Source organism: Hypanus sabinus, chromosome 20, assembly GCF_030144855.1.
Source record: "Hypanus sabinus isolate sHypSab1 chromosome 20, sHypSab1.hap1, whole genome shotgun sequence".
Lineage (NCBI taxonomy): Eukaryota > Metazoa > Chordata > Chondrichthyes > Myliobatiformes > Dasyatidae > Hypanus > Hypanus sabinus.
Genome location: NC_082725.1, coordinates 39,599,205 through 39,626,066, shown reverse-complemented (window position 1 = coordinate 39,626,066; position 26,862 = coordinate 39,599,205). Strand labels below are relative to the sequence as shown.

At 43.8% G+C, this 26,862-nt stretch overlaps 1 protein-coding gene across 1 annotated transcript in view; it reads left to right on the top strand.

The window, feature by feature from the left end:
• The first annotated feature begins 17,416 nt into the window (after positions 1-17,416).
• The window catches only part of znrf2b (zinc and ring finger 2b), a 174,571-nt gene continuing 165,125 nt past the window's right edge, over positions 17,417-26,862 (top strand). The window contains exon 1 of the mRNA XM_059945368.1: positions 17,417-18,491. Within this exon, the coding sequence (XP_059801351.1) occupies positions 18,089-18,491 (403 nt within the window). The 5' untranslated portion in view covers positions 17,417-18,088. The remainder of the gene's footprint in view (positions 18,492-26,862) is intronic.

Below are 26,862 nucleotides of genomic sequence, written 5' to 3'. Positions count from 1 at the left end.
ATAGACTCGTCATCCCTCACAGGCCGCAGAAGGGAATACCCCCGCCATGGACTTCCAAGGCGCCACCGGACCCAGCCTCGCAGGCGCAGCACACGAGTGAAAGCGGCCCGACCGCAACAGACTCCGAGTCCGTCAAACCTCCGAGCTTCCGACCATCCCCTCTGGCACAGCCTCTCTGAGCACCATCCTCTGCCGACGCCACCGGCAACGGGACCCCGAGGACTGGGGGCCTGTTTTTCCCAGCAGAGATCCGGACCTCACATCAGTAGCAGCAACGAAGAAGGCCTTCCTGGAGATTTCCAGATGTTCCTCCATGCTCCCAACTCTGTTCTTCATCAGATTAGGATTGTGCACGGCACCCCACTTGACAAATAACAGATATCAACTCCAGAGAGGCCGCAGCAAAATGTGTCACGCTGCCATCTTGAAGTGTACAAGTATATGGCCTCCACAGTGCCCTGATCTCAGCATCTTTGAGGCTGTCTGGGATGACTTGGAGAGACAGAAACAAGTGAGACAGCCAAAGTCTGCAGAAGAACTGAGCAAGTTCTCCCAGATGCTTGGAGCAACCTACAAGCCAATTTTCTTATAAAACTGCATGACAGTGAACCTAAGAGAATTGATGCAGTATTTAAGGCAAAGGATTGTCATTCCAAATATTGATTTAATTTAGTTTTTGCTGCTTACTGCTCATTATAGTAATTTTAAAAATGTTTGGTAATTTTTCATTTCATTATTTTGAAACCATCTCCACTTTACAGAATGATTTAAAATGTGCCTAAGACTTTTGCACAGTACTGTATAAAATATTCAGATTTGGGCTGAAAGGTACAAGCAACGTTACCTGGTACATAATTAATTCCAACAACAGCCTAAATACTCCCCTTGGTATAGCCTATTATAAAATTCCTAAGATTAACTCTTGAACAGAAACTTAGTTAAATCAGTGAAGTAAATACAATGGCGGGTCAGAAGCTACATGTTCAGCAGAAAATGTTTCGTGTCTGAACTTACATGAACCTTTCTACCATCTACATATCTCAAAATCATCTAAGATAAAGCAAGCTGCCTGATTGTCACCCCATCTAACATGATAAGAGACACCTCTTCTGTCACTTGCACCGCATGCAGAAACTCACTGAGATACTTCAATAACACTCCCAACCTTCTACTTACACCAGCAAGAACAAGGGCCAGAGGCATGTGGGAATACAGAGCATTTCCAAGTTTTCCTCCTAGTGATACTGTGTCTTACTACGGAATTCTATCTTGAGTTAATCATTGGGTTTGGTCAAACTCCTGGTATCCTATTTTGGAAAATGTTCACCAAGTGGACTGCAGCATTTTAAGAAAATTAACATTTATAGGTAGCCTGAAGAGCCAGTATATTTTCTGTATGAGACTAATGACTCTAATGGGTCTACCCCATTTTCTCAAGGGCAAATATGATGGGCAATGAACACCTGCATTGCCAATGATGCTTGCACCTCATGATCTAAATATTATTCGTTGTATCTTGGAATTATGCTTTCATAAGGAGCTTATTTTATTTTATTGAGGTACTGTGCAGAAAAGACCCTTACCCTGATCCCCTGATTTTACCCTTAAACTAATCATGGGTCAATTTACAATGACAAATTAACCTACTAACTTGTAAAACAGAAGGGCCCGTAATGTGCTGTGCTATTCTATGTTCTATGTTCTAAAACTCTGGACTGTGAGAGGAAACCAGAGCACCCTGAAGAAACCCACATTGTCACAGGGAGGACGTACAAGCTCCTTACAGGCAGTGACAGGAATTGAATCCGGGTCGCTGGCACTGTAAAGCATGCTAACCACTATGCTTCCACGCCATATAATGAATAGATCATGCCAGTGGTATGAAGGTATGGATTTTGCTTTGGTTACTGTCTCTATTTGGTTTTGAAATGGAGATTGAATTATACAATGCATTTTCACTTCCAGTTTCCTTGGTTGGATGAGCTTAGGAATTTTATTTGAAAACAACTTGGACACTCCCAGTCTCATTGCTAATAGGCACAGGTCACTAGACACATCTGTCATTAATTGGCAATGACCACTTAGGATTTTTGTTGTAAAAATGAGGAAAGATTCAGACTGGAAATATGTGGACTCTGAGTTTCGGGCAAAGACATTTTGTAGGAATGGCGAAGTGCTTCACATCATAGTGCTCTGTCATGTTTAGCCAGGAGGTGACAAAGCTGACACTGCATCACCTGAAATGAAGAATGTTCCATTTCTCAGCATGAAGGCCCTTTCATCAAATTCAATAAGCACAAAAAGGGAAGTAATTATTCAAATTATATTAATAATATTTAAAAAAATTACACTCTGTGCTGGCACAGCTCACCTTGTTGGAAGTGGCAAACAATGCTTGTGTTACAGGGTTAACAGAGACAAACTGCGTGAAAACAGGACCTGTGGCCTACTTGGTCTGCACTTCCCATCAACAATCCATTTACACTAATCCCATTTGTTATTCTTCCAACGTTTCCATCAACCCACCCACTCTATCCCCACCACTCTAGAGTCATAGAGTAATATCATGTGTACATCAGATAGTGTCATTTGCATTAACAACCAACATGCCCAAAGGTGACAACGACAGCAAAACAAGCCCCTCCCCACCCTCCCATCCACACACACACACACAGGCCTCCTACCCCAGGATAGACAACCTCTGGACATCAGTCTTTGGCCCTGGACTCTCAGACTTACAGACACCGCGCCACTATATCCAGACGCACTGATTTTGGTCTTTGATCTGTGGGCTTAAACTTCTGATCTCACCAAGCTCTGGACCTTGACCTTTGGCTTTGCCCTCTGGATGTCACTGACCTCAGGGTATAAACTCCAGGACTTGATGACCGCAGATTGGTCCTTTGGGCCTTGGTCCCAGGGCTTGCTGATGACGGGTTTGAATTTTGGGCCTTGACTTCTGGACTCACCCAGACTTCTGACCCTGGGGGGGGGGGGGGGTGTGGGGGGAGTGCTGGGTTACTCACCAGCCCTCATGACTCCCAGCCATATGGACCTTTGGCTCAGGATTCACCAAGCAGGGGATTGCTGTTCTCCCCAGTGCCAACCCGGGATCGTTGACTTTCAATTGCGGAGTTCTCACCTTTTATAGATTAGAATTGTTTTCTTGTGAGTCTACCCCTGTCTGCAGTCTCTATGTAGAATTCACAAAGCTGTTTATTTATTCAGCCTATGGGATTATTGCCTACTTCAGTGCTTTGCTAAGGACATTAAGCTCTGGCTGCAGATAGACAGGTCAGGCTCCGGCAAGTAATGGCACAGTGAAAGAAAAAGGGAAGGCCTTCATTAATTCAGCATTGCAGTGCTGCCAGCTGATTACATCTATGCAGCGAGTTAGCCAACCTGCTGTTTACATAGTTGGTATGCTCAAGATCATATGGCTTATTTCAGTGGTTGCAGAGGCAGTGTTTATTAAACCTTAAAATGCCCTTTCCTTTCCTATGGAAGCAATCAGGTGATCTGATGAAGTAATCATGCAATTCAGAACCATGAGACTGAATTTACTGCCACACAGGAGCTGATATCTTTCCTTCCTCACCTGCAGGAAGCTGCAAACCTTTGAATTCATGAAGTGATCCCAAGATAATTTAATTTGTGTGTTTTATAGGATTGCCTAAAAAAAAAAGTGAAAAGAAAATTACATTTCTAGTTCATGTCAATAATTTATTGCTGGTTATAAGGAAGCCTAACCTGCAAGTTCTAGATGGTAATGGAGATAAAGTGACAATGGCAATTGTGGACTTGACCTTGGTAATATGAACTTCAATGGTGCCTAGGCAAGATGTGGGCAGTCAGAGAGGACCAGTGGCATTCGGACCCAGGAGTGAGTTGTGGTCAAGTGGTAAGTGACAGTGGATGGGGCCTTGGGCCATGACAATGATTAGGCAATTGGCTGAGAAAATGGGAGTACAGTAGGAGCAGCTGGGTTATATCAGCGAGCACGTACCTGACTGGGATGAGAGCTGGAGAGCATGGGAGGCTGATATGTAAGAAATGAGGCTCCCTCGGGAGATTTGTCACTGGATCAGCAGGGGGCCAGGAGTGAAGAGAATGTGGTGGATGGGTGGTGAGTCATGTCACACCCTTAGCAGATTGGGGTGGTGGAAAGGTTGATGTGAAGTCAGAGCCTCAGTGGCTTGTAATTGTGAAGAGATTGGTGGGTTGCAGTGCTAAAGCTAGGCTAATTAAGGGTAAATCAAAGAAACCAAGGGGATGAGGTCTTGGACCCCAGGGGATCAAATCAGTCATTAATTGTTTGATTCCACTAGATTTGGACTTGGACTTGCTTTGTGGAGTCGCAGTCCAGCAGATCACTGTGAAGGCGTAGTTATCCCTGGAGTACCCAACAATTATCACCTCTGGGGCTAGTTTGTCCAATTGCTCTTTCAATCCTTGCAGGCACTCCATGGGTAATTGAGGCCAAGGAGAGCTGGCTAATTGGATCCATAAATAGCTTTGTGATAGGAGGCAAGGAGCAGTGGTAGAAGGACAGTTTTCTCTTCGGATGTTCTGCAAGGATAGGTTCTGGGATTACTGTTGTTTGTTATACATTTTAATATCTTGGATGCGAACATGGGAGGTATAATTAATTGGCTTCTGAATGGTGTAAAGGTTGCTGGATGCTGTAGATAGTAAGGAAGGTTATCTAAGGCACAGAAGGATGTAGATCTGAGAAATGCTGGATGGAGCAATGGCAGATGGAATGTAATTCTGAGAAGTGCACGGTGATGTAATTTGGAAGTCAGATAGGGGTAGGGCATGTACAGTAAATGGTACAGAGTTGCTGCTGGAGGGCGATAAGCAGGAACACATTGGTAGTATCTGATAAGTAAGCAAGGCAATAAAGGGGAACCATCAGGGAAGAAGTGCAAGGCTGATGGAAGTAGGACCAAATGGAGAAGACTGAGGGGGAGGTGTTGTGGCCAGCCCAGTGGATAAAAGGTACTTGGTGAGGAAGTTTCTTTTTCACACAGGTTGTGGTTGACATCTGAAACTCACTGACAGACGAGGTGCCAGAATCAGATATAACATTAATAATATACCAGAGGATACCAGAAGATTTTTCAGATATACTGTATAAAGAGTAAAAGAGAGACAAATGTCAATATCGGACTGCTTTGTCATGGGGGACAAATAGATGGCAGATGATCTGAATAAATACTTTGCATCAGTCTTCACTCTGGAAGACACTAGCAGATTGCCAGAAATTCAAGAGTGTCAGGGGGTAGAAGTGTGCAATTGCTATTACTAAGGAGAAGGTGCTTGGGACGCTAAAAAGTAGATAAGTCACCTGGACCAGATGGATTACACCCCAGGTTCTGAAAGAAGTAGTTGAAGAGATTGTGGAGGCATTGATAATGATCTTTCAAGAATCACTTAATTCTGGAATGGTTCCTGAGGACCAGAAAGTTATAGGCCAGCTAGTCTGACTTCAGTGGTTGGGAAGATGTTGGAGTCTGTTATTAAGGATGAGGTTTTGGAGTATTTGGAGGCACATAATAAAATAGTCCAATGTCAGCATGGTTTCCTCAAAGGAAAATCTTACCTGATGAATCTGTTGGAATTCTTTGAGGAAATAGCAGGTAGGATACACAAAGAAGAGTCAGAAGATGTTGTTTATTTGGATTTTCAGTGGGCTTTTGACAAGGTGACACACATGAGGCTGCTTAACAGGATAAGTGCCTGTGGTATTACAGGAAAGTTACTAGCATGGATAGAAGAGGAACCGACCAACAGGAGACAAAGAGTGGGAATAAAGGGGACCTTTTCTGGTTGACTGCTGATGACTAGTGGAATGCCACAGGAGTTGGTGTTGAGACAGCATCTTATCTCATTATATGTCAGTGATTTGGATGAAGGAATTGATGGCTACATTTGCCAGTGATATGAATGTAGGTGGAGGGGCAAGTAGTATTGAAAAAGTAGGGTGTATGCAGAAGACTTAGATGGATTGGGAGAATGGGAAAAGAAGTGGCAGATGAATTATAGTTAAGGGAAGTGGATGGCAGGGTATTTAGTAATGTGAGTTAAGGAGTCCATAAGTTGTGGGATCAATTCCGTGTTGGGGTGGGGGAAGTTATCCTTTCTGGTTCAACAGCCTGATGGTTGAGGCATAATGACTGTTCCTGAAACTGGTGGTGTGGGAGCTGAGGCTCCTGCACCTCCTTCCTGGTGTTAACTGTGAGAAGGGAGTATAGTCTGGATGGTGGGGACCTTGCTGATGGATACGGCTTTCCTGCAACATCAGCTTTACCCATGATGCACTTCGCTGTATCCACTACTTTTATGTTCAGGGGCATTGATATTTCCATACCAGTCTCTGATGCAACCCGTCAATATACTCTCCACTGTGTATCGACAGAAGTTTGTCAAAAGTTTAGATGACAAGCCGAATCTTCTCTAACTTCTAAGAAAGTAGAGGCACTGCTGTGCCTTCTTTTTAATGGCTCTTACATGGTGGACCCAGGACAAAACCTCTGAAATGAAAATATGAGGAGCTTAAAGATGCTGACTCTTTTCACCTCTGATCCCCTGATGAGGACTCTCTCATGGACCTCCGATTTCCTGCTTCTGTAGTCAATAATCTGCTCTTTGGTTTTGCTGACATTGAGTGAGAGATTGTTGTTGCGGCATCATTCAGCCAGATTTTCAATTGCCTTCCTATATGCTGATTTATCACCAACTTCGATTTGGCCAACAACAGTAGTGCTGTCTGCAACATTCCAGCTAGTTGATGAGCACAGATCTTCATCACTTAGCTGGGTACCACATCTTTGCTGCCAAATTCTCTTCATGGGTTCACCTTCCTGAAGGATGCTCTCAGTATGATGCAGGGATCAGAGTATGTGCTGAATGAGAAAGTGTTAAGCGAGCTAGTGCTTTTCTCTTTGGAGAGAAGGAGGATGCAAGGACACTTGACAGAGATGTACAAGATGATAAGAGACATAAATGGAGTGGACAGTCAGCAACAATGGGACCCCACCAACAGGCCCACCTTCCTCTCTCCCCCTTGTTCTGCTTTTTGCAGGCACCACTCCCTCTGTGACTTGCTGGTCTGCTCATCCCTCCCCAGTCACCTTTCCTAAGCTCCTGGCCCTTTCCCCTGTCACCGTAGAAGCACAACAACTGTTCCTGTACCTCTTTCCTCAACCATCAGCTCAGGGCCTAAATAGCCCTTTAGGGTGAGGCAGTGATTCACATAACCCTCCCCAACCTGCTCTATTGCATTGGATGCTCTCAATTGGGGCCCCTCCATATATCGAAGAAACCAAGTGTAAGTTAGGCAAATGTTTTGAGGAGTGCTTGCATTCTGTCCACATTCGCATCATGTTATCCCCTTCCCACTCCTACGCTGTCACTCTCAGTCTCAGAACCTTCTCCACTGTCACAGTGAGACCAAACATAAACTAGAAAGATAGCCCCTCATCTTCCATATGTGTAGCCTATAACAGTGGAGGGTAAGTAGTACAATGCTGAATGGAGTGGGGTTTGGAGTATACATTCATATAGGAAGCAAGATTGGCCAATGATGTGTTTGAGAACCAAACATATCTTTAACCCACCCCTCCCCCTCAGCAGGGACTGCACTCTCCATGATTCCTTTTTCCATTCATTCCTCCTCACTAATCTCCCTCCCTGCTCTTATCCCGGCAAGCAGCCAAAGTGCTACACCTGCCCGTTCCCCTTCTCCCTCACCTCCATTCAGGGCCCCAAACGGTCCTTCCAGGTGAGGCAACACTTCACCTGCAACTCTGCTGGGGTTGTCTGTTGTGTCAGGTGCTCCAGATGCGTCCTCCTCTATATCGGAGAGACCCGCCATAAATTGGCGGACAACTTCATCAAGCACTTCTACTCCATCCACCAAAAACAGAACTTTCCAGTGGCCAAACATCTTAACTTCAATTTCCCATTCCTGCTCCAACATGTCGGTCTATGGCCTCCTCTTGTGTCAAAATGAGGCTACCCTCAGGGTGGAAGAGCAACACATCCTCCAGCCTGATGGCCTGAATGTCGATTTATTCTTCCAGTTAAAAAAAATTCCCTCCCTCTCCCCTCTTCTTAATCCCCCATTACCTCTTCTCACCCGACTATCACTTCCCCCAGGTGCCCCTCCTCCTTCCCATTGTCCACTCTTCTCTCCCTTCAGCTTCCTTTCTCTCCAACCCTTTACCTTTCCTACCCACCTGGCTTCACCTGTCACCTTCTACCTATCCTACTCTCTCTCCCCAAACCTTTTTATTCTGACGTCTTTCCCCTTCCTTTCCAGACCTGAGAAAGGGTCTTGGCCCGAAACGTTGACTGTTTATTCATTTCCATAGATGAGTCCTCCAGCATTTTGAGTGTGTGGCCGAGATTCATTTTCTTGCAGGCATTCACAGTAGAACAAAATTCAAAAGAATCAATGAAACAGCAAATGTGCCAAAGAAGACAAGCTTTACAAATACAAGCAAACAAATTAATAAATAAATTTTAAAAACTGAGAACATGGGTTGTAGAATCCTTGAAATGGAGTCAATTCATTGCTGAGGAGAGTGAAGTTATCCACCCCAGTTGAGGAGCCTGATGGTTGAAGTGTAATAACTGTTCCTGAATCCTGGTGGTTTCTTTGCCAATTCTGTTGGGAGGTTATTAAGCTGAAATATTAACTCCCTCCACAATGTTGTTTCGATCTATTTTTTTTCTAAATTATCATCTGAGTGTTTCTAGGAATATCTATCCCGGTAAAGACACAGGAAGCAAAACAGCAAGGATGTAGTGCTGAGGCTTTATGAGGCATTGGCCACACATTTGGAGTGTTGTGAGCAGACTTGAGCTCCCTATTGCAGAAAGGGTGTGCTCCCATTGGAAATGGTCCAGAGGAATTTTACGCAAATGATCCTGGGAATGAGAGGGTTAACATATGAGGAGTGTTTGATGAGTTTGGGCCTGTACTCACTGAAGTTTAAAATAAGTGGGGGGGGGGGGGGGAAGGAATCTTATTGAAACCTACCAAATATTGAAAGCCATACCTAGGGAAAGTGGAGAGCATGTTTCCAATAGTGGGAGAGTCTATGCCTCAGAATAGAAGGGCATTCCTTTAGTTTCAAGTTTCAAGTTCAAGTTTATTGTAATTCAACCATACATATGTATAGAGCTAAAAGAAAATTGTCCCTCTGGGGCTAAGGTGCAAAACACAGTGCATATTGTCACACACATTTATGATCCAGCACATGCAGCCAGAAAATAAAATTAGCAAGTCCCTGAGTGGCATGGCCTGAGATTGACAGGTTGACATAAAGTGCTAGGTGCGTGTTTATGTAAAACAGTATAATGTTACTGTCACTATTATAATAAAACAAGCAGTCAAATAAGTATGTAAAACAGCAGCAATAAAAGATGAAAAGTGAAAGTGACCAGTGCAGTGTGAGAGTGTCTCTGAGAGTTGGGGAGTGGGGTGGGTGGTGAGGGGGTTGACACAGGGTTTACATGTGTGCTGGGAAGCAGCAGGGTATTAAGAAATCTAACAGCCAGAGGAAGAAGCTGTTACCCAGCGTGATAGATCTGGTTCTTATACTGCGGCACCTTCTGCCTAGCTGTAGGAAGTCAGAGATGATGGGAAGGATGGGATGAGACGTTGACAACGCTGGAGGTGCTGTATATGCAGCAGTTCTGATGTACGTCCTGAATGGGGGTATGAAGAGAGAGACCCTGATGATGCTTTCAGTCATCCTCACTATTCATTGCACGGTTTTGCAATCTGATGCATTGCAATTCCCATTACAGATGGTGCTGTAGTTCGTCAAGACACTCCTGATGGTGCTCTGGTAGAATGTGGTGTAAATGAGTATGTCTTGCTTCAGTCTCCTCAGGAAGTGGAAGTAATGACGTGGCCTCTTAGCTGAAGAGGTGGTATTGAGGAACCAGGTAAGATTGTCAATAATGTGTGCCAAGCAACTTGGTTCTTCTGACTCTCACCACGGAGAAGCCATTGACGTGTAGTAGGGAGTTGTCACTTTCCTGAAGTCCTAAACTCCACCCTTTAGCTGTGTCCACGTTGAGATGCAGATTGTTGAGTTTACGTCAGTCACAGGCTGCTCTACCTCCTCCTGGTGTGCTGTTTCATCATCGTTCTTGATGAGGCCAACCACTGTTGTGTTGTCAGTGAGCTTAATGATGCAGTTAGAACTGAATTTAGCAGGACATTTGTGCATTAGCAGCGTGACCAGCAGTGGACTGAGCACTCTGAGGGGTGCTGGTGCTCAGCCTGATGGAGCCAGATATGTCGTTGCCATACAGACTGTCCTTGTTCTCTTCATCAGGAAGTCCAAGATCCAGTTACAGAGGGAGGTACTGAGACCCAGCCTGGACAGTTTTCCCAACAGCTTCTGGGGAATGTTGTATTGAAAGCAGAACTGAAGTCAATGAGCAGCATTCTGACATAGGATACACCATTGTTCACATGGGACAAGATGGTGTAAAGGGTGAAGGCTATGACATCATTGGTGGACCAGTTTGGGTGATATGCAAACTGGTAAGGGTCTAATGTGGTGGGATGCCTGGATTTAATGGAGTTCATGATCAGCTGCTTGAAGCACTTCATTATTACTAAGGCCAGTGCCACGGCATGGTAGTCATTGAGGCAGGATACACTTGGCTTCCTGGGCAATGGGATGATGGCAGTGGCCTTGAAAACTACAGGAACGGATATCAGAGACCGGAATTTAGAACCAGAGGTGAGAAGGAATTTCTTTAGCCGGATGGTGAGGAATCTGTGGAACTCATTGCCAGATTCAGCTGTGCATGCCAAATCATTGGCTTTATTTAAAGCGGAGGTTGATAAGTTCTTGATTAGTAAGGGCATCATAGGTTATGAGGAGAAGGCCAGAGAGTGCGGTTGAGAGGGATAATAAATCAGACATGATCAAATGGTGGACCAGACTAGATGGGCCAATGGACTAATTTTGCTCCTATTTCTTATGGTAATATTTTTAATCTCTGTATTATTGTTGGTGTATGACCTTTATTTTAAGAATTCTGGCTTGTTGTGTAAATCTCTCTTCTGACTAGTATCACAAGATAATTTTCCTCATATTGAGGTGGTGTAATTTTACCCAGTTTTGTTGCATAAATGTTACTCTTATTTTCTTTCTACTACGGTATGTAATTCATCCCTATTAGTTGGATGCTCCCTCGTTATCATGCTCCTTTTTTCTCTTTATGATTTCCTTGCATTGTTGCATATCCTGTACCTGTTTTCCTCAGTTTTGATCTCTCCCTATATCATTATATCTGCCTTTGTCTTACACACACATTGCACGTGTATTTAAAGGTATTCCATTCTCACTCTCACTTGTTAATATTACAGTATAATCTCTCCTTATTTTGTTACATCTCTCTTTCTCATTGATAGGACATACATATATTGTTGTAAGTCCCTGGCTTTGCAATTTCTGAAAATATCTTTTTCCCTCTCTTTCAATAATTGTATGACCTATCCTGTCATTTACTTATTCAAATATGAGTTATGGACGTCGCCGGTGGTTTCACTGCCTGCCCTTGATTTCATCTGAGCTGAAGAAGCAATATGGCTCATGTGATCAGAGCCTTGATGATTGGACTAGGAGAGGGACACACATTAATCATCTATGTTAGTAATCAGTTTGTAGGATTTTGTGTTGATCACAAAAGTAGTATATTTCCATTACTTAGAATTCATACAATGGATTTCCATAGCTCTGTTGCACAGTAGGATAAAAACCACTGCTGCTTGGCAGACCATGAGCTTGATGTTGGGTTAAAGGTCATAATCATTGAAGATCCCTTTCTTCAGTTGACACGTAGTTGGTGCTAGTGCACTGGAGATGGCTTTGACTTTTGCCAGCAACTTCAGCTTTTATGAGAGGTGGATCCCAAAGTACAGAAAGTGACCTCTGTTTTCCCGGCTCTCATTGTGGATCTTGATTCTTTAAGGAATTGTGTATCAGCGAGATGTTGGTAGGGACCTCGGTTCTCTGCAGGTCTAATACAAAGATCCATCCTTTCAAGCACTTCATTGAGGAAATCAACGATGATTTAAAGGTTGGCTCTGAGTGTCCACATATGCACGTGTGGTCTGAGTAATGTAACGTGACATATGCAGGCAGCTTGCAGTGAATACATTTGCAGACTCAGGATTCCATTTCAGATTCTCACTATTTCTCCCCAAATGCCATAGAAATAAACATGTTGTTATTACTTTGGATCTGTGCCTCCTTTGCCATATTTCTCTCTCAATGTTGCTGATCTTTATTTACACAAATCTATCTCTCTCATACTTATTTGCTCTTCCTATATTTCTCATTGCTTAGAAATTCATACAATGGATTTCCGTAACTCATTGATTGCTATGGAACCTCCCTCTGTGTTATTGCCTCTCTCATTCTTCTCATTCATCTGAATGTCCATATTGTTAGCATAGGATCACAGTATATTTTATGTCTGCTTCTTATTCTTGCAGTTCAATCCCTCACTTTTGGAAGTTCATTTATTTTCTGCTCTTTTGTATGTTTCCCATTTTTTATTGATAGTACTTAATTGCTTCCAATATTATGACAATCCATCACATGTTCGTTGTCAAGGTTATTATTTAGATCATGATTATAGTACTTAGCATGTGACTCCATGACTCTTTCACAATGTTATCACATGTCTCAGTTCCTGATTTCTAGACTATGATTTGAATTAAAATCATGTTTAATATCATTAGCATATGTCGTGAAATTTGCCATTTTGCAGCAATAGCACGATGCAATACATAATAATAAAGACTATAAGAACTACAAGTTACAATAAGAATATGCATGTGTTGGTAGTGCAAAAAGAGGACCAAAACATTGTGAGGTAGTGCATATAGGTGCATTGTTCATTCAGAAATCAGATGCCGAGGAGAAGAAGCTGTTCCAAAAATGTTGAGTGTCTGTCTTCAGACTCCAGTACTTGATAACAGCAATGAGAAGAGGGCATGACCTAGGTGAAAGGGGTTCTTCATGATGAATGCGATCTTCTTGAGGCTTTGCCTTTTGAAGATGTGGGCGATGCTGGGGATTGATGGAGCTGGCAGAGTTTGCAACTTTCTGCAGCTTTGTCCAAGCCTGTGCAGTGACCTCTCCACACCAGATGTTGATGTGACCAGTTAGAATGCTCTCCACAGCACATCTGCAAAAACTTGCAAGAGTCTTTGGTGGCATACCAAGTTTCCTCAAGCACCTAATGAAATACTATACAGCCGCTGTTGTGCTTTCTTTGTAATTGCATCAGTGTGCTGGGTGCCGGCCCAGGATAGATCTTCAGAGATATTGACACACAGGAATTTGAAGTTGCTCACACATTTCTCTGCTGATCCCTTGGTCAACTGGTGTTGGTTCTGTCAACTTCCACTTCCTGAAGTCTGCAATCAATTCCTTGGTCTTAGGAAGGTTGAGTGCAAGGTTATTGTTGTGATACGACTTAACTAGTTAATCCATCTCACTCCTGTATGCCTTGTCATCACCATCTGGTATTCTGCCAACGATAGCTGAGTCATCGGCAGATTTATAGATGCCTTTGAGCTGTGCCTAGCTACATAGCCATGGACCTAGAAGGAGTAGAGCAATAGGTTAAGAACACATCTTTGAAGTGCACCGGTGTTGTCAGCAAGGAACTTCTGAACTGCACTGACTGTCATTTCCTGATGAGGATGTCGAGGATCCAGTTGCAGAGGGAAGTACAGAGGCCCAGGTTTTGGAGCTTGTTGATTTGTACTCAGGGTATAATGGTGTTGAATACTGAGCTGTAATTGGTAAACAGCAGCCTGCCATAGGTATTACTGTTGTCCAGGTGATCCAAGGCCGAGAGGAGAGCCAGTGAGAGCTGCTGCAAGAGGGTCCAGGTCCTTGCTTAGGCAGGAGCTGATTCTGGCCACGACCAGCCTGGCAGAGCTCTTCGTCACAATAGATGCGAGTGCACTTGGTGATAGTTGTTGAGGCAGATCAGCCTGCTCTTTATGGGCATTGGTATTGATTGTCACCCTTTTGAATTAGTTTGGCGGCTCCAGCTGCAGCAGTGAGAGATTGAAGATGTCATTGAACACTCTCACCAGTTGGTTGCCACAGGTTTTCAATGCCCTGCCAGCTGCACCATCAGGTTTGAGGGTTCACCGTCTTAAAAGAAGTTCTAACATCAGCCTTTGAGACAGAGATCACAGGGTCACCAGGTGCTGCAGGGATTCTCACAGGTGTAGTTTTATTCTACTGTTAAAAGTGTGCATAAAAGGCATTGATATCATCTGGGAGTGAAGCAATACATCCATTCATGATGTTAGGTTTTGCCTTGTAGGAAGTAATGGCCTGCAAGCCCTGCCTGAGCTGACATGCAAATGATTCTTCAATTGGAATTGTTTTCTTGCTCTTAAGTTAGCCTTCCATAGGTTGTACCTAGACCTCTTGTATAGTTCTGGGTCACCAGTATTGAAGGCCACAGATCTAGCACTGAGCAGACTGAATCTCCTGTAACATCCACGGCTTTTGGTTCAGGTATGTCCAGTACATTGTGGAAGACATACACTCATCCGTACAGTTCTTGAAGTCAGTGACAACTGTGGCATATTTATTCAGATCTGAGGATGAATCTCTGAATACTGTCCAGTCCATCGACTCACAGCAGGCCTGTAAGTGCTCTTCTGCCTCCCTTGACAATACCTTCTTGGTCCTCACCACTGGTGCTGAGTCTTTTAGCTCCTGCCTGTATGCCCGTTGATCGGAATTTCCAAAGTGTGGGTATGGGATGGCATGGTAAGCATTCTTGACAGTGGTGCGATAGCGGTCAAGTGTATTGGCTCTCTGATTCCATAGGTGGTGTGTTGATAGCAGTTAGTCAGAGGCTTCCTCAAGCTGACGTCCTCAAACTCCTAATGGAGTATAGCTTCTGGAATGCCTTCTTCATGATAGCACTGATGTTTTGTGCCCAAGATACCTAGGAACTTAAAGCTGAGCACACTTTCCACTGCTAACCCCTCAATGAGAACTGGTGTGTGTTTTCCCAGCTTCCCCTTCCTGAAGTCCACAATCTTGGTCTTGTTGACATAGAGTGAAAGATTGTTCTTGAGACAGCATTCAACCAACTGATCTATCTCACTCTTGTATTCCTCCTTGTTACGATATAAGATTCTGCCAACAACAGAGACAAGCCTTCATTGGTGAATTTATAAATGGCATTTGCACTCTGCCTAGCCACACAGTTATAAACATAGAGGGTTGGGCTAAGTATGCATCTATGAGGAGTGGCTGTGTTGATTGTCAATGAGGAGGAGATGTTATTACCAGTCTACATGGACTGTGGTTGCCTGAGGAGGAAATCAAGGGTCCAGTTGCGAAGGGCAAGTCCCAGGATTTGAAGCTTGTTGGTTAGTAATGAGGTGATGATGGCATTGAATGCTGAGCTGTAATTGATAAACTGCAGCATTAAGTAGGTTGTCTAGGTTCTCCAAAGCTGAGTGGAGAGCCAATGAGGATTTTAAAGTTGCTGATTCTCTCCATCTCTGATCCCCTGATGAGGACTGGCTGATGGACCTCTGGATTCCCCTTCCTGAAGTCAATAATCAGCTCCTTGGTCCTGCTGCTATTGAGTGAGGGGCTGTTGGTTTGGCACCACTCAAACAGATTTTCAATCTCCTTCCAAAATGTTGATTTGTCACCACCTTTGACTCAGTCAATGACAATGGTGTCATCTGCAAACTTAACTATGACTTTGGAGCTGTGCTTAACCTCACAGTCATAAGTATAAAGCTAGCAGAACAGAGGGCTAAGCATGCAGGCTTTTGATGCAGCTGTGCTGATGGTGACTATGGAGGAGATGTTGCTGCCAATCCGTACTGACTGGGGTCTGCAAGTGAGAGAATTAATGATCCATTTGCACAAGCAGATATTCGAGCTTATTATAGCTTCAAAGCAGAATGAGAAGGTGAGGTGGGGGGGGGGGAGGAAGGAATACAAGCAAGAAGTTGATACGTGAAGCCAGGTGGGTGGGAGGTTTTAGATGGAAAAGGTACAGAGAAGGAATCTCACAGGAGGAGACAGTGGTCTGTAGCAGAAAGGGCACCAAGGGGAAGATGATAGGCAAGAGGGAAGGGGGGCAGAGTAGGGAATTGAAGAAGTGGGAAGGGGAGGATTCATTCTATTTGTCTCCTCCCTGTATCTCTCACTACCACTTAATGATTCATGTGCATCTGGATCCATCGCCCTCTACCTTTCTGATATTGTTACTCCGTGATCTCAATGTCTATTCATCATCTCTCTCTGTCTTACAATGACTATGTGCATTCTCTATTTCCCAGCCTTTTGTTTCTCTTTCTGTATTATCCCATCCCCCTCTAGTTCTGATTGCTATTATTTCCTCTCATTCACTGTGCATCACTCAGCTTGCAGTTATATCACCTTTCTATGTTGTTATACCTCTCTGTACATCTCTTGTTTCTCAACCCTGACCAAATGCTGGATAAGCTCAGCAGGTCAGGCAGCGTCTATGGAGAGGACTAAAGGGTGCACCTTTCTCTCATAGATGCTACCTGATCTGTCGAGTTCCTCCAGAATTATGTGTGTTCCTCTGGATTTCCAGCATCTGCAGAATCTCTTAGTGTTTTTTTCTGAACACTATTCTATCTTCCCCCCTCTGATCTCTTTGTGCATCGTTCTGTCTGCATTTCTTTCACATACTTACTTCCTATTGTTTCCTCAATATTACAGTGTGCTCTTCCCATGAATTGCCCCATCTCCTTGTCTTCCCATGGTTATATCTGATTCACTTCTGTATTTCGCCCCCTCCCCTCTCCTTATTACTATGTAATATCTCGGTGCATATCCCACGTCTCTCTCATTGTGACTCTGATATCTTTGTGTATCCTTCCATTTTTGGTCTCTCATTTATACTGCGTGTCCTTTCTATTGTTCTACCTGTCTGTGTTATTTTATCGGGGTAATCTGTGTATTGTTCTCTCCGTCCGCGTGTGATTTCTCTGAGCTGTTCCACTTTTCCGCTCTCTCTACTCTTGTCTTTACGTTAGTCCAATTTCTTCCCTCCCCCATTTCTTTTGTTGATGTGTGCTTTCTCCGAGTCATCTTCCAGCTCTCTTCTTCCTCTCCGTTACTCTATTGCTCCATCTCTTTCTTCATCTGATTGCTACTGTGAGCTCTCTGGTGTACTGTCCCTTCTATCTCGCGGTAACTCTGTTATCTTTCCCTTTGTTCTCGCTATAACAATGTGGTCGCCCTGTGTGCTTCTCATTCTCATTGTACTGTAATCTCTGTGTATTGCTCCATCTCATTGTTACTGTGTGATCTCTTCCTGCTGTTTGTGACGTGTCCTGACGTGAGAAGGGGCAGACAGCCAGTCATTGAGTGAGTCTCGCTGGAAAATCTCTTAGTGTCAGGCTGGTCGACCTCTTGACTTTTAACAATGTGTGCGACTCGCTGCTTCCGCGTCTCCCCGCCGAGCGCCGAGCGCGGAGTTTCCCAGGCGTGAAGGAAGGGGAATGGGACAATCAGACAGAAAGCAACAGCTCACTCTTGTTTTGGTGCCATGCTCCTGGTTTAGCACTACGATGGCGGAGAGAGCTGGCCAGCAGCAGCCCCGAGCGACAGCGGCAGGAGGTGGATTAGGAGCCGGACCAGATCAGCATTCACTCTGGCTACACAAGAGTAGTGCGGTGGGCACTTTCTGAACCCTGTCTGCCCTGCAGGGGACCGGTCGGTGGGTGGGAGGGGGTACAGAATCCGCTGGAGGTGTCTCAGTCTGCCTTTGTTGGGATCTTTATCTCCTTCCTACACAACGTCTATTGCTCACGGGTATCTACTGAGAAACCTCTTCACCACTTACTCTGCGGAAAGAGGGCATTCCAGGAGAACAATTGGGAACATTTTTTCATTTAAAAGGGGAGAAGGGCCCCAGACGTGGAAAGTGAATCCGAAGTTTGCAGGGTTTGAGAATCCGGGAGCCAGTCGGACGTACCAGCCTTGACCGCCCGCCGCAGGTTTCACTCATGGGAGCAAAACAGAGCAACCCGACTGCGAACGGTCGGACCCGAGCCTACTCGGGCTCGGATCTGCCCTCCACCACGGCCAGTAGCAACGGGAACAACCGGTCGGTGGCTGGTTCCAGCGGGTCGGGGACGGGCTCCAGTGCCGGGGTGGCCACTGCCTTGGCCGGCGGCCGCTACCACTACGTGACCCCGCCTGCCGGCGGCCCCAGGTCGGTGGTGCCGGCGGCCAGCAGCCGAAACCAGTCGCTCAACATTCCCAACAGCGGCGGCACGTACAACTCGCAGGAGGACTCGGAAGGCAGCAGCCCGGAGGAGAGCACGGGGGAGCGCTCAGGAGGTCACGGAGCACCTCGGTTACTCATCGGCTCTCTCCCCGCTCACCTATCGCCTCACTTGTTCGGAGGTAAGACCCTCGGGAACTTTAACTGGCTAGTTAATTGCTGTGGGGGCAGCAAAGTGAAGGAACAAGCCTGCAAGATCTAAGGATTCTTTAATCAGTTAATGCCACCCAAACGTAATTACTACAAAATCCCAATAATTGTGAATCAAATCCATTTCCGCCACGAATGTCCATACTAGTGTCAATACCCTTATGGCTCCTGATTTTTGTTTTTTAAGTGCACCGTCTGCCTCAGTTCTATACAGGTTAACAACACTGCCTCTTACCTGTCTACTGGGACCAGTGAGAATTTACGTAGGGACAATTTTGGCTCCACCCGCCACTTTTTTGATCTTTATTGGTTTGTTTTATTCGTTCTAGTAGTGATATCCCTGTATTTATTTGATCCAGAAGACGGCAGCTTGATGGGAGAATGGTACTGTTTCAATGCACTATCTCCTGCAGACATTTGTTTTGCCATCGATTTCAAAGTCCGAATTTCACCCATAGAGTGCGCTTTTTTTTTCTTAAACTGTTTCTTGAAGCGCCCTATTGATTATTTTAGTGTTTTCAGAATGCACCTTTGACCCGCTGTAGGATATTAGATAGCGAGTCAGGTACACGAGGTAACAAACGGCGACTTCCAGTACTTGCACCTGCATTTTGCTGGTAATCGCGATTAGATGACAAAGAAACGCCGCCGCGGTAGGCTTTCATATTTGTGCAATAACTTCTCAAAGGGCTTGCTTAATGACCCTAAATATTAACGCGGCTCGATCTGATCAGCGAGCGTGCAATATGATTTAAAGCGCCCGCAGCCAAACCTTCTGAGATTCATTTCGGGGCTGATCTGGGTTGACAAGCTATTTAGCTTTCTCGCCCCGTGATTCCAATTTTGTCGAGGTATTATGTTTAATTAGTGATTCTCTCGTTGCTTTGGTCTGTTTTTGGAAGGGTAACATAAACGCAGACTATTCTCTAGCAGGGTAATTTGTCAACTTCAAGCTATCGTCATGGATCAAAGTAGGGGTTTGCTTTTATTTCACCTCGTTGGTTTACCGTTTGTTGACAAACTTTTCCATTCTAAGTCATATAATTATCTTTAAAGTGAGCTTCTAACATTTTAGGTACCTGTCCCAGTTTCCCGGGTCTTTAGCTTTTCCAGTCCCAGAGTGCGTGATGATAATTTGCTTCCAATCTCCTGTGCAGTCATTGCACAGGTGAGAATAATTTTGTATGCATTGTCTCATCATGGTTGGGTTGGTTCATTGTTTACACATTTCATATGCTTATTTTCAGTATGCACATAATTTATAACTGGATATATAAGAGAACGGGAAATAGTATGAAACAGCTTCTTTTTCCCAAAATGTGTTGACCCTGATGCCTTCCTTTCCCAATAATGATGTTGAGTTGTTCTTGGATGACTGGCAACTTGTTGGCCAGCTGAGGTTTTCCAGAAGGTTTGAGATGGTAGCTCCTTGGTTGAGAGTGGGAGCTATAGGAAGGCTGAGCAAACTAACACTGTTCAAGAATTCAAGAGAAGGAAAATCTAGTTATAATTGGAGGTGATAGTGAGGAGCACAGACAAAATTCAAAGTTGCAAGCATCAAGAGATCTGAAGGCTCTGATGCTGGGTTCAGGACATTTCATCTGTCTTGCAGAGGAATTTGGAGTTGTTGTGGTGTATGGGTGGATCAAGGAAAGAAGTTCTGCTGAGGGAATTTGAGCAGCTAGGGATTAACTTGCCACTGAGCCATGTATAAATTGGCGTAGGGTTAATAAGATTAGAGAGTTAAATGTGTGGCTCAAGGATTGGTGTGAGAAGATGAGGCCAGCATTGGAGAAGGACGGAGTTGATCTGATGGGACATGCTCCATTTGAACTGTGCTGGTGAGTTGCATAACTAGAGCTGTGGATAGGACTTTAAACTAAATAGTTTCAACAGATTTTAAATGTATGGGTAAATTAAAAGGGAAGGAAAGTACAGGAGAGGTTACTGAAGTTGCCAGAATAAAAAAAAAATAGAAAATTTAGAAAGGGACAAGAATTTAACTTCGGGCAACAGGGTGACAAATTTGAGAAGAGAGGTGGTGAATACAAAACTGAAGGTATGCACAAAGCATACAAAACGAGCTTGTTGAGCTTATTGCACAGTTAGATATTGCAGATATGACATTGTGGCTGAAATAAAGTCACAGCTGGGAGCCCAATATCCAAAGGTATACATCCCATTGAAAAGTCAGGCAGGTGGGCAGGAGGGGTGGGGTTGGGGTAGCTCTATTTGGTGAAACGTTCAATGAAATCCTTAGCAGAGTGTGACACAGGATCTGAAGGTGCAGAATCGTTGTGGTAGAGCTGTAAGGTAATGTTGCAGCTCTAAGATCCTGATTAGACCACACTTGGAATATTGTGTTCAGTTTTTGGTTTTCTCATTCTATGAGGAATGTGCAAGCTTTAAGAGGCTGCAGGGGAGATTTACCAGGATGCTGCCTGGTTTAGAGGGCATGTCTTATGAAGAAGGGTTGAGTATACCAGGGCTTTTCTCTTTGGCGAGAAGGACGATGAGAGCTGACCTGATAGTGGTGTACAAGATGCATAAATCAAATGAATAGCAAGACACTTTTTCCCTGGCTGGAAATAGCTAATACATGGGGGCATAGTTTCAAGGTGATTGGAGGAATGAATGGGGGAGTGTCAAGGGTTTTTTTTTAAACACAGTGGTATTATGTGCGATGTTCTGCTAGAGATAGTGGTAGAGGCACCTAGAAGCACATTAGGAAAATTTATTACATAGACACTTAGATGATAGGCTATGTAGGAGGGAAATTTTAGATTGATTAGGAGTAGGTTAAAAGGTCGCCACATCATTATGGGCCATAGGGCCTGTGTTCTATGGAACTACAGAGGCATGAGAGAAGAGCTGGCCAAAGTTGATTGTAAGGGGACAATAGCAGGATGATGGTAGAACAATAATGGCAGGAGTTTCCAGGAGTAATTCAGAAGCCAGAGCAAAATTTTATTTCAAAGAAGAAGCTTTCTAAAGGGAGGATGAGTCAACCCTGATGAGAGAAGACAAAGACAGTAAAAAAATCAGAGGAAAGGGCATACAATATAGCAAAAATTGTTTGGAAGGTAGAGGATTGGGGAAGCTTTTAAAATCCAACAAATGGCAACTAATAATGCAATAAAGGGAGAAAAGATGAAAGTCAGCTAGCCAACAATATAAAGAGGATACCAAAACCTTATTTTCAGATATATAGAGGATGTGAGGCAAAAAAAATGGACATCGGACAACTGAAAGTGATTACTTGAGAAGTAATAAAGGGGAACAAAGCAATGGCAGACAAGCAGAATCAGTATTTTGCATCAGACTTCATTGTAAAAGATACCATCAATGTGCCAGAGGTTCAGTGCAGTTAGGGGCCAGATGTGAGTGCAGTCGCTGTTACTAGAGAGAAGGTGCCTGGGAAGCTGAAAAGCCTGAAGGTTGATAAGTCACCTGGACCAGATAGACCACACCCCAGGGTTCTGAAAGAGGTAGCTAAAGAGATTGAAGAGGCATTAGTGGTGCTCTTTCAATAATTACTAGAGTCTAGAATTGTTCTGGAGGACTGCAAATTTCCATAAGTCACCCCACTTTCAGAAAGGAGGAAGCAAAAGGCAGTAAGTTATAAACCAGTCAGCCTGACTTCAGAGGTTGGGAAGGTGCTGGAGTTCATTATTCAGGATAAAGTTTTGGGGTACTTCAAGTTGCATGATAAAGTAGCCAAAGTCAGCATGATTTTTTTGAGCAGAAATGTTGCCCAATAGATCTGTTGGAATTCTTGAGGAAATAACGGGCAGAATAGGCAAAGGAGAGTCGGTGGTTGTTGTTTACTTGGATTTTCGGAAGGCCTTTGACAAGGTGCTGCACATGTGGTTACTTAACCAGATAAGAGCTCGTGATATTACAGGAAAGGTACCAAGAGTAGGAAAAAAGTAGTCTATTATGTTTGGTTGTCAGTAGCTAGTGATGTTTGGCAGAGGTCAATGTTAGGACCACTTTTCATGTTGTATGAAAATGATCTGGATGATGGAATTATGTCTTTGTGGCTAAGTTTGCAAACGATGCAATGATAGGTGGAGGGCAGGCAGTGAGTCTATAGAATGGCTTGGATAGTTGAAGAAAAAGGGCAAAGAAGTGGCAGATGGAGTATAGTGTAGGGAAGTGAACAGTCATGTACTTCGGTAGAAGGAATGAAGGCATAGACTATTTTCTAAATGGGGGGAAAAAATTCCAAAATTGGGTACCACAAGACTTGAGAGTCCTAGTGCAGGATTCCCTAAAGGTCAGCTTGCTGCTCGAGTTGGTAGTAAGGAAGGCAATTGCAATTTCAAGAAGATTATAATATTAAAAACAATGATGTAATGCTGAAGCTTTATAAGGCATTGGTTGGATTACATTTGGAGTATTATGAGTAGTTTTGGGCCCCGTATCTAAGAAAGGATGTGCTGACTTTTGGAAAAGGTCCAGAGGAGATTTACAAGAATGATCCTGGGAATGAATGTTGACGTATGAGGAGCATTTGATGACTTTGGGCCTCTACTGACTGGAGTTTAGTAGGATCATGGGGGTGCAGGAATTTCATTGAAACCTGCCGAACGTTGGAAGTCCTGCATAGAGTGGGCATGGAGAAAATGTTTCCAGCAGTGGGAGAGTCTAGAACCAGAGGACATAGCCTCAGAATACAAGGACATCTCTTTGAAAAAAGAGATGAAGAATTTCTTTAGCCAAAGGGTGCTGATTCTGTGGAATTCTTTGCTAAGTCATTGGTATATTTAAAGCAAAGGTTGATAGATTCTTGATTGGTATGGTTGTCAAAGGTTACAGGGAGAAGACAGGAGAATGGGGTTGAGAGGGAAAATAAATCAGCCATGATTGAACGGCAGTGCAGACTTGATGGGCTAACAATCAGATTCTGCTCCTATGTCTTTTAGTTTTATGTGGTAGGAGTTGCAAGAATGGTGGCAAATTGAACTGCCTTATGTGCCAGACTTTCCACTCTGCACCTGCCCAGTCTCTCTGCAGGAAACAATATGGTGTCCTGTCTGCTGCTGTCTGCATAAAGGATTTGGTAGACAGGAGCCGGCAGTACACAGAGTCCCTTTGCTGCTGCACTCTGATGCTCCAGCAAACAATACCAAATATTAAATGCCCCATTCACCCTTTCCTTTTGCTACATGTGTGTGACTGTGATATTTGATAACATCATCTGTTTGCAATTATTAAATATATATTCTTGAGTACAAAAGTGAAGTGGACTGGTAATTGACTCACAAAGAGCAAAGCTCACATCTTGAGAATTAATTTAAAACATTCTATTTAGATTTATAACTTAAGCAAAGGAAAGTAAGAAAGTGTTTAGCTTTAATCATGTTAAAGTGGTGCAAGGACACCTGGCTGGTCATTAGTTTGCGATTTCTATTTATTTGCTTAGAATCTAATATACGCTGCAACAGCTGTTTGCCCACGTTCCCATCTGTTCATAAATTATCTGCAAAGATTCCTTTTCACATGTTTTACATCTTTGTTTGCTAATATAAAGACTGACTGTTGAAAAGGTGGGAATGGATGTAATCAGCTATTACATATCCCATGGGAAAGACTATCAGAAGAATCCAATATTTCAATCTGTTCCATGTCCTTCTGCAGAGGTGAGAGAGGAATTAAAAACACATTATTTCTCAATCTGACCAAGTTTAATTTGAACGCTATTAGTTATTATTCGAAGGGCAGGGGAATTCCACTGCTGTGTTCTGAAAGGAAGTTGTAGGTCTGCATGTGATAAGGGCAGCTAATTTTGAAAAAGAAAACTGCTTTTAAAGGAGGAAAATCTTAATTGAGAGTGCTTTGCAAAGCCTTTCTGCGTGAAACACTTATAAAGTTCCTAAACTCCCAAGTACTGAGCTAACCTATTCAAATTGTCCACACTGAGGTAATTCCTCTAAATCGGGGGCTATCACGGTAAACCTTCACTGATCTGCCTCAAATGTAACTTTATATCCTTGATTATAAGGGGCAAAAGCAGTTCAGTGGGATCCCTCTGCTACAGAATGTGACCCTCCAAATCAGGTGTTGGTTGGACAGCTAGGCTCCATTCATTGGTGTCATTTATTGCATTTGGTGCGGCTTTCTCCACGTCAGACTGCGGAATCGCTTTGTTGAGCAGATTTGCTCAGTCTGCCATAACAGCTAGGGTCTTCTTCTATGGGACAACCATTTTAAACCTACTTCCCATTCCCACACTGACCTGCCTGCCCATGGCCTAATCTACAGTTGAGGCCAGATGCAGGTTAGAGGATTAACATTTTATATTCTGCCTTGGTAATTTCCAAACTGATGTCATGAATATTGATTTTCAGTAAACACTTCCCTCTCTTTCCCCCTCCCCCTTGTTTCCTTATCTCTACACCCCGCCTTCTCAATCTGCCCTTCACTCACACATTCTTTCCCTCATTCTCTTCCTCACCTTCCCTTTATTCCATGCTCCACTCACAGCTTCTGTCAGATTCTCTCTTCATTAGTCCTTTGTCACTTCCACTTATTACCTTCCAGCTTCATCTTTCAATCCCACTCTTCCCCTCCCTGCCGGGTGTATCTTCACCCTCTCACATGGATCCATCTATCACCTGTCAGTTCTTGTTCCTCTCCCCCCCACCTCCCCCATCCTTTATATATGAGCTGTGTGCCCTTTTCCTTTCCAGTCTTGAAGAAGGGTCTTGAGTTAAAACATTAACCGTTCATTTCCCTTCATTGACACAGATTGACCTGCTGAGTTTCTCCAGTGTTCTGTGCATCGCTCTCTTTAGTCTTCCTCTTTCGGTTCTCCTCTGGGTTGAAATGCATCACTAATCAAGGTGCCCTGCACTGTGGTCCAGGCTGTCACAGAATGTCTGGCTCAGCTACTTTTGTGAATTTGCATCCCACATTAGTTGATGATCAGCTTGGCTAATTTCCCCACGATTACAGTTTACCTTTTGAAGAACTGCGCGGCCACACCGTTCATCAACACATAATAACGAGACTACAGCTGGAGCTGTAATATCATTTACTTGTACAACAGCACCACACTGTGAATGGCAACTATTTAACAATGTTAATGTACAGAAAGATCTTGGGGTCCAAGTGTATAGCTCACTGAAAGTGACTGGTAGGGTGTTACAGAAAAGCAGATGGCCTTCATTAGTTGAGGCACTGAGTTTGAGAGTCAGGAGGTTATGTTGCAACTAGCAGGTCACATCTAAAGTATTACATTCAATTTTGCTCACCGCATTTAGTGGAAGAACATGGAGGTTTGAGGAGGGTGCAGAAGTGGTTTTTCAGGGTTCTGTCTGAATTAAAGGGCACATGCTGTAAGGACAGCTAGGACACATCTGTGTACTTTTCTCTGGAGCGGTGGAGGCTGAGGGGAGATCTCAGAAGATTATGAGAGGCGTAGATAGGCAGCTAGTACCTGTCCCCAGGATTAAACTGTATAATACTAGAGGAATTTAAAATGATGGGGGGTAAGTTCAAAAGAGATGTGCAAGCAAGTTTTTTTTCGTTTTGAAAATAGTTGGTGCTTGGTATGGGGTTCCAGGAAGAAAATACGATAGAGGTGTTCAAGAGGCTCATGGATACACAAATGTGCAGAGGATAGAGGGCTATGTGTAGGGAGAAGGGATTAATTTAGTTAGACATTTCATTACAGATTAATTAGTTCAGCACATCATGGGCCAGTGGGCCTGTTCCTATGCTGTACTGGTATTCCTTCTATGTTTCATACACTTTTACTTCAAACCCATTGAAAAAGAAGTTGGCATTTAGATTTTCAAATACTTATACAGTAGATTTTGGTTAATTGGGGCAGCAACTTATCCGGGACAACCCTTAAAAGGGTTAAAAACTAATCAAGAAAATAGCTAGGATTCCCTTTGTTTATTTGGGACACTGTGCCACTTAATTGGGACAAGATACTGTTACTCAGCGATTTGTAACGAGCGTCAGTTTAATGACTGTGTGTGGCCGTTAGACACTCCACCGTTTCTTGCAGCAAGCAGTTTTTAAATTGGTGTGTTTATGTTCAAAAATCAATGTTCTTGCCACTGATAGTTGGCGAGAAATAAGCAGGAAGACAATTTAGAACTGTTCTGTTCTCAGCGGTTTCAAGCATTCAGGCTTGGAGATGCCAGAAACGGCCAGGAGTGAAATCATCGACAGCAATGTCTGAAGGCAGTCCATTATCTACATTAGGTATCTTTACTGGTTTTGTTCATTTACAATCAATCAAAAGAATGAGGCAACGTGCACTGGATAAATTCCTCCATTAATAATTATTAGGAAATAATACACAGTCTTATAGTACTGTCGTAG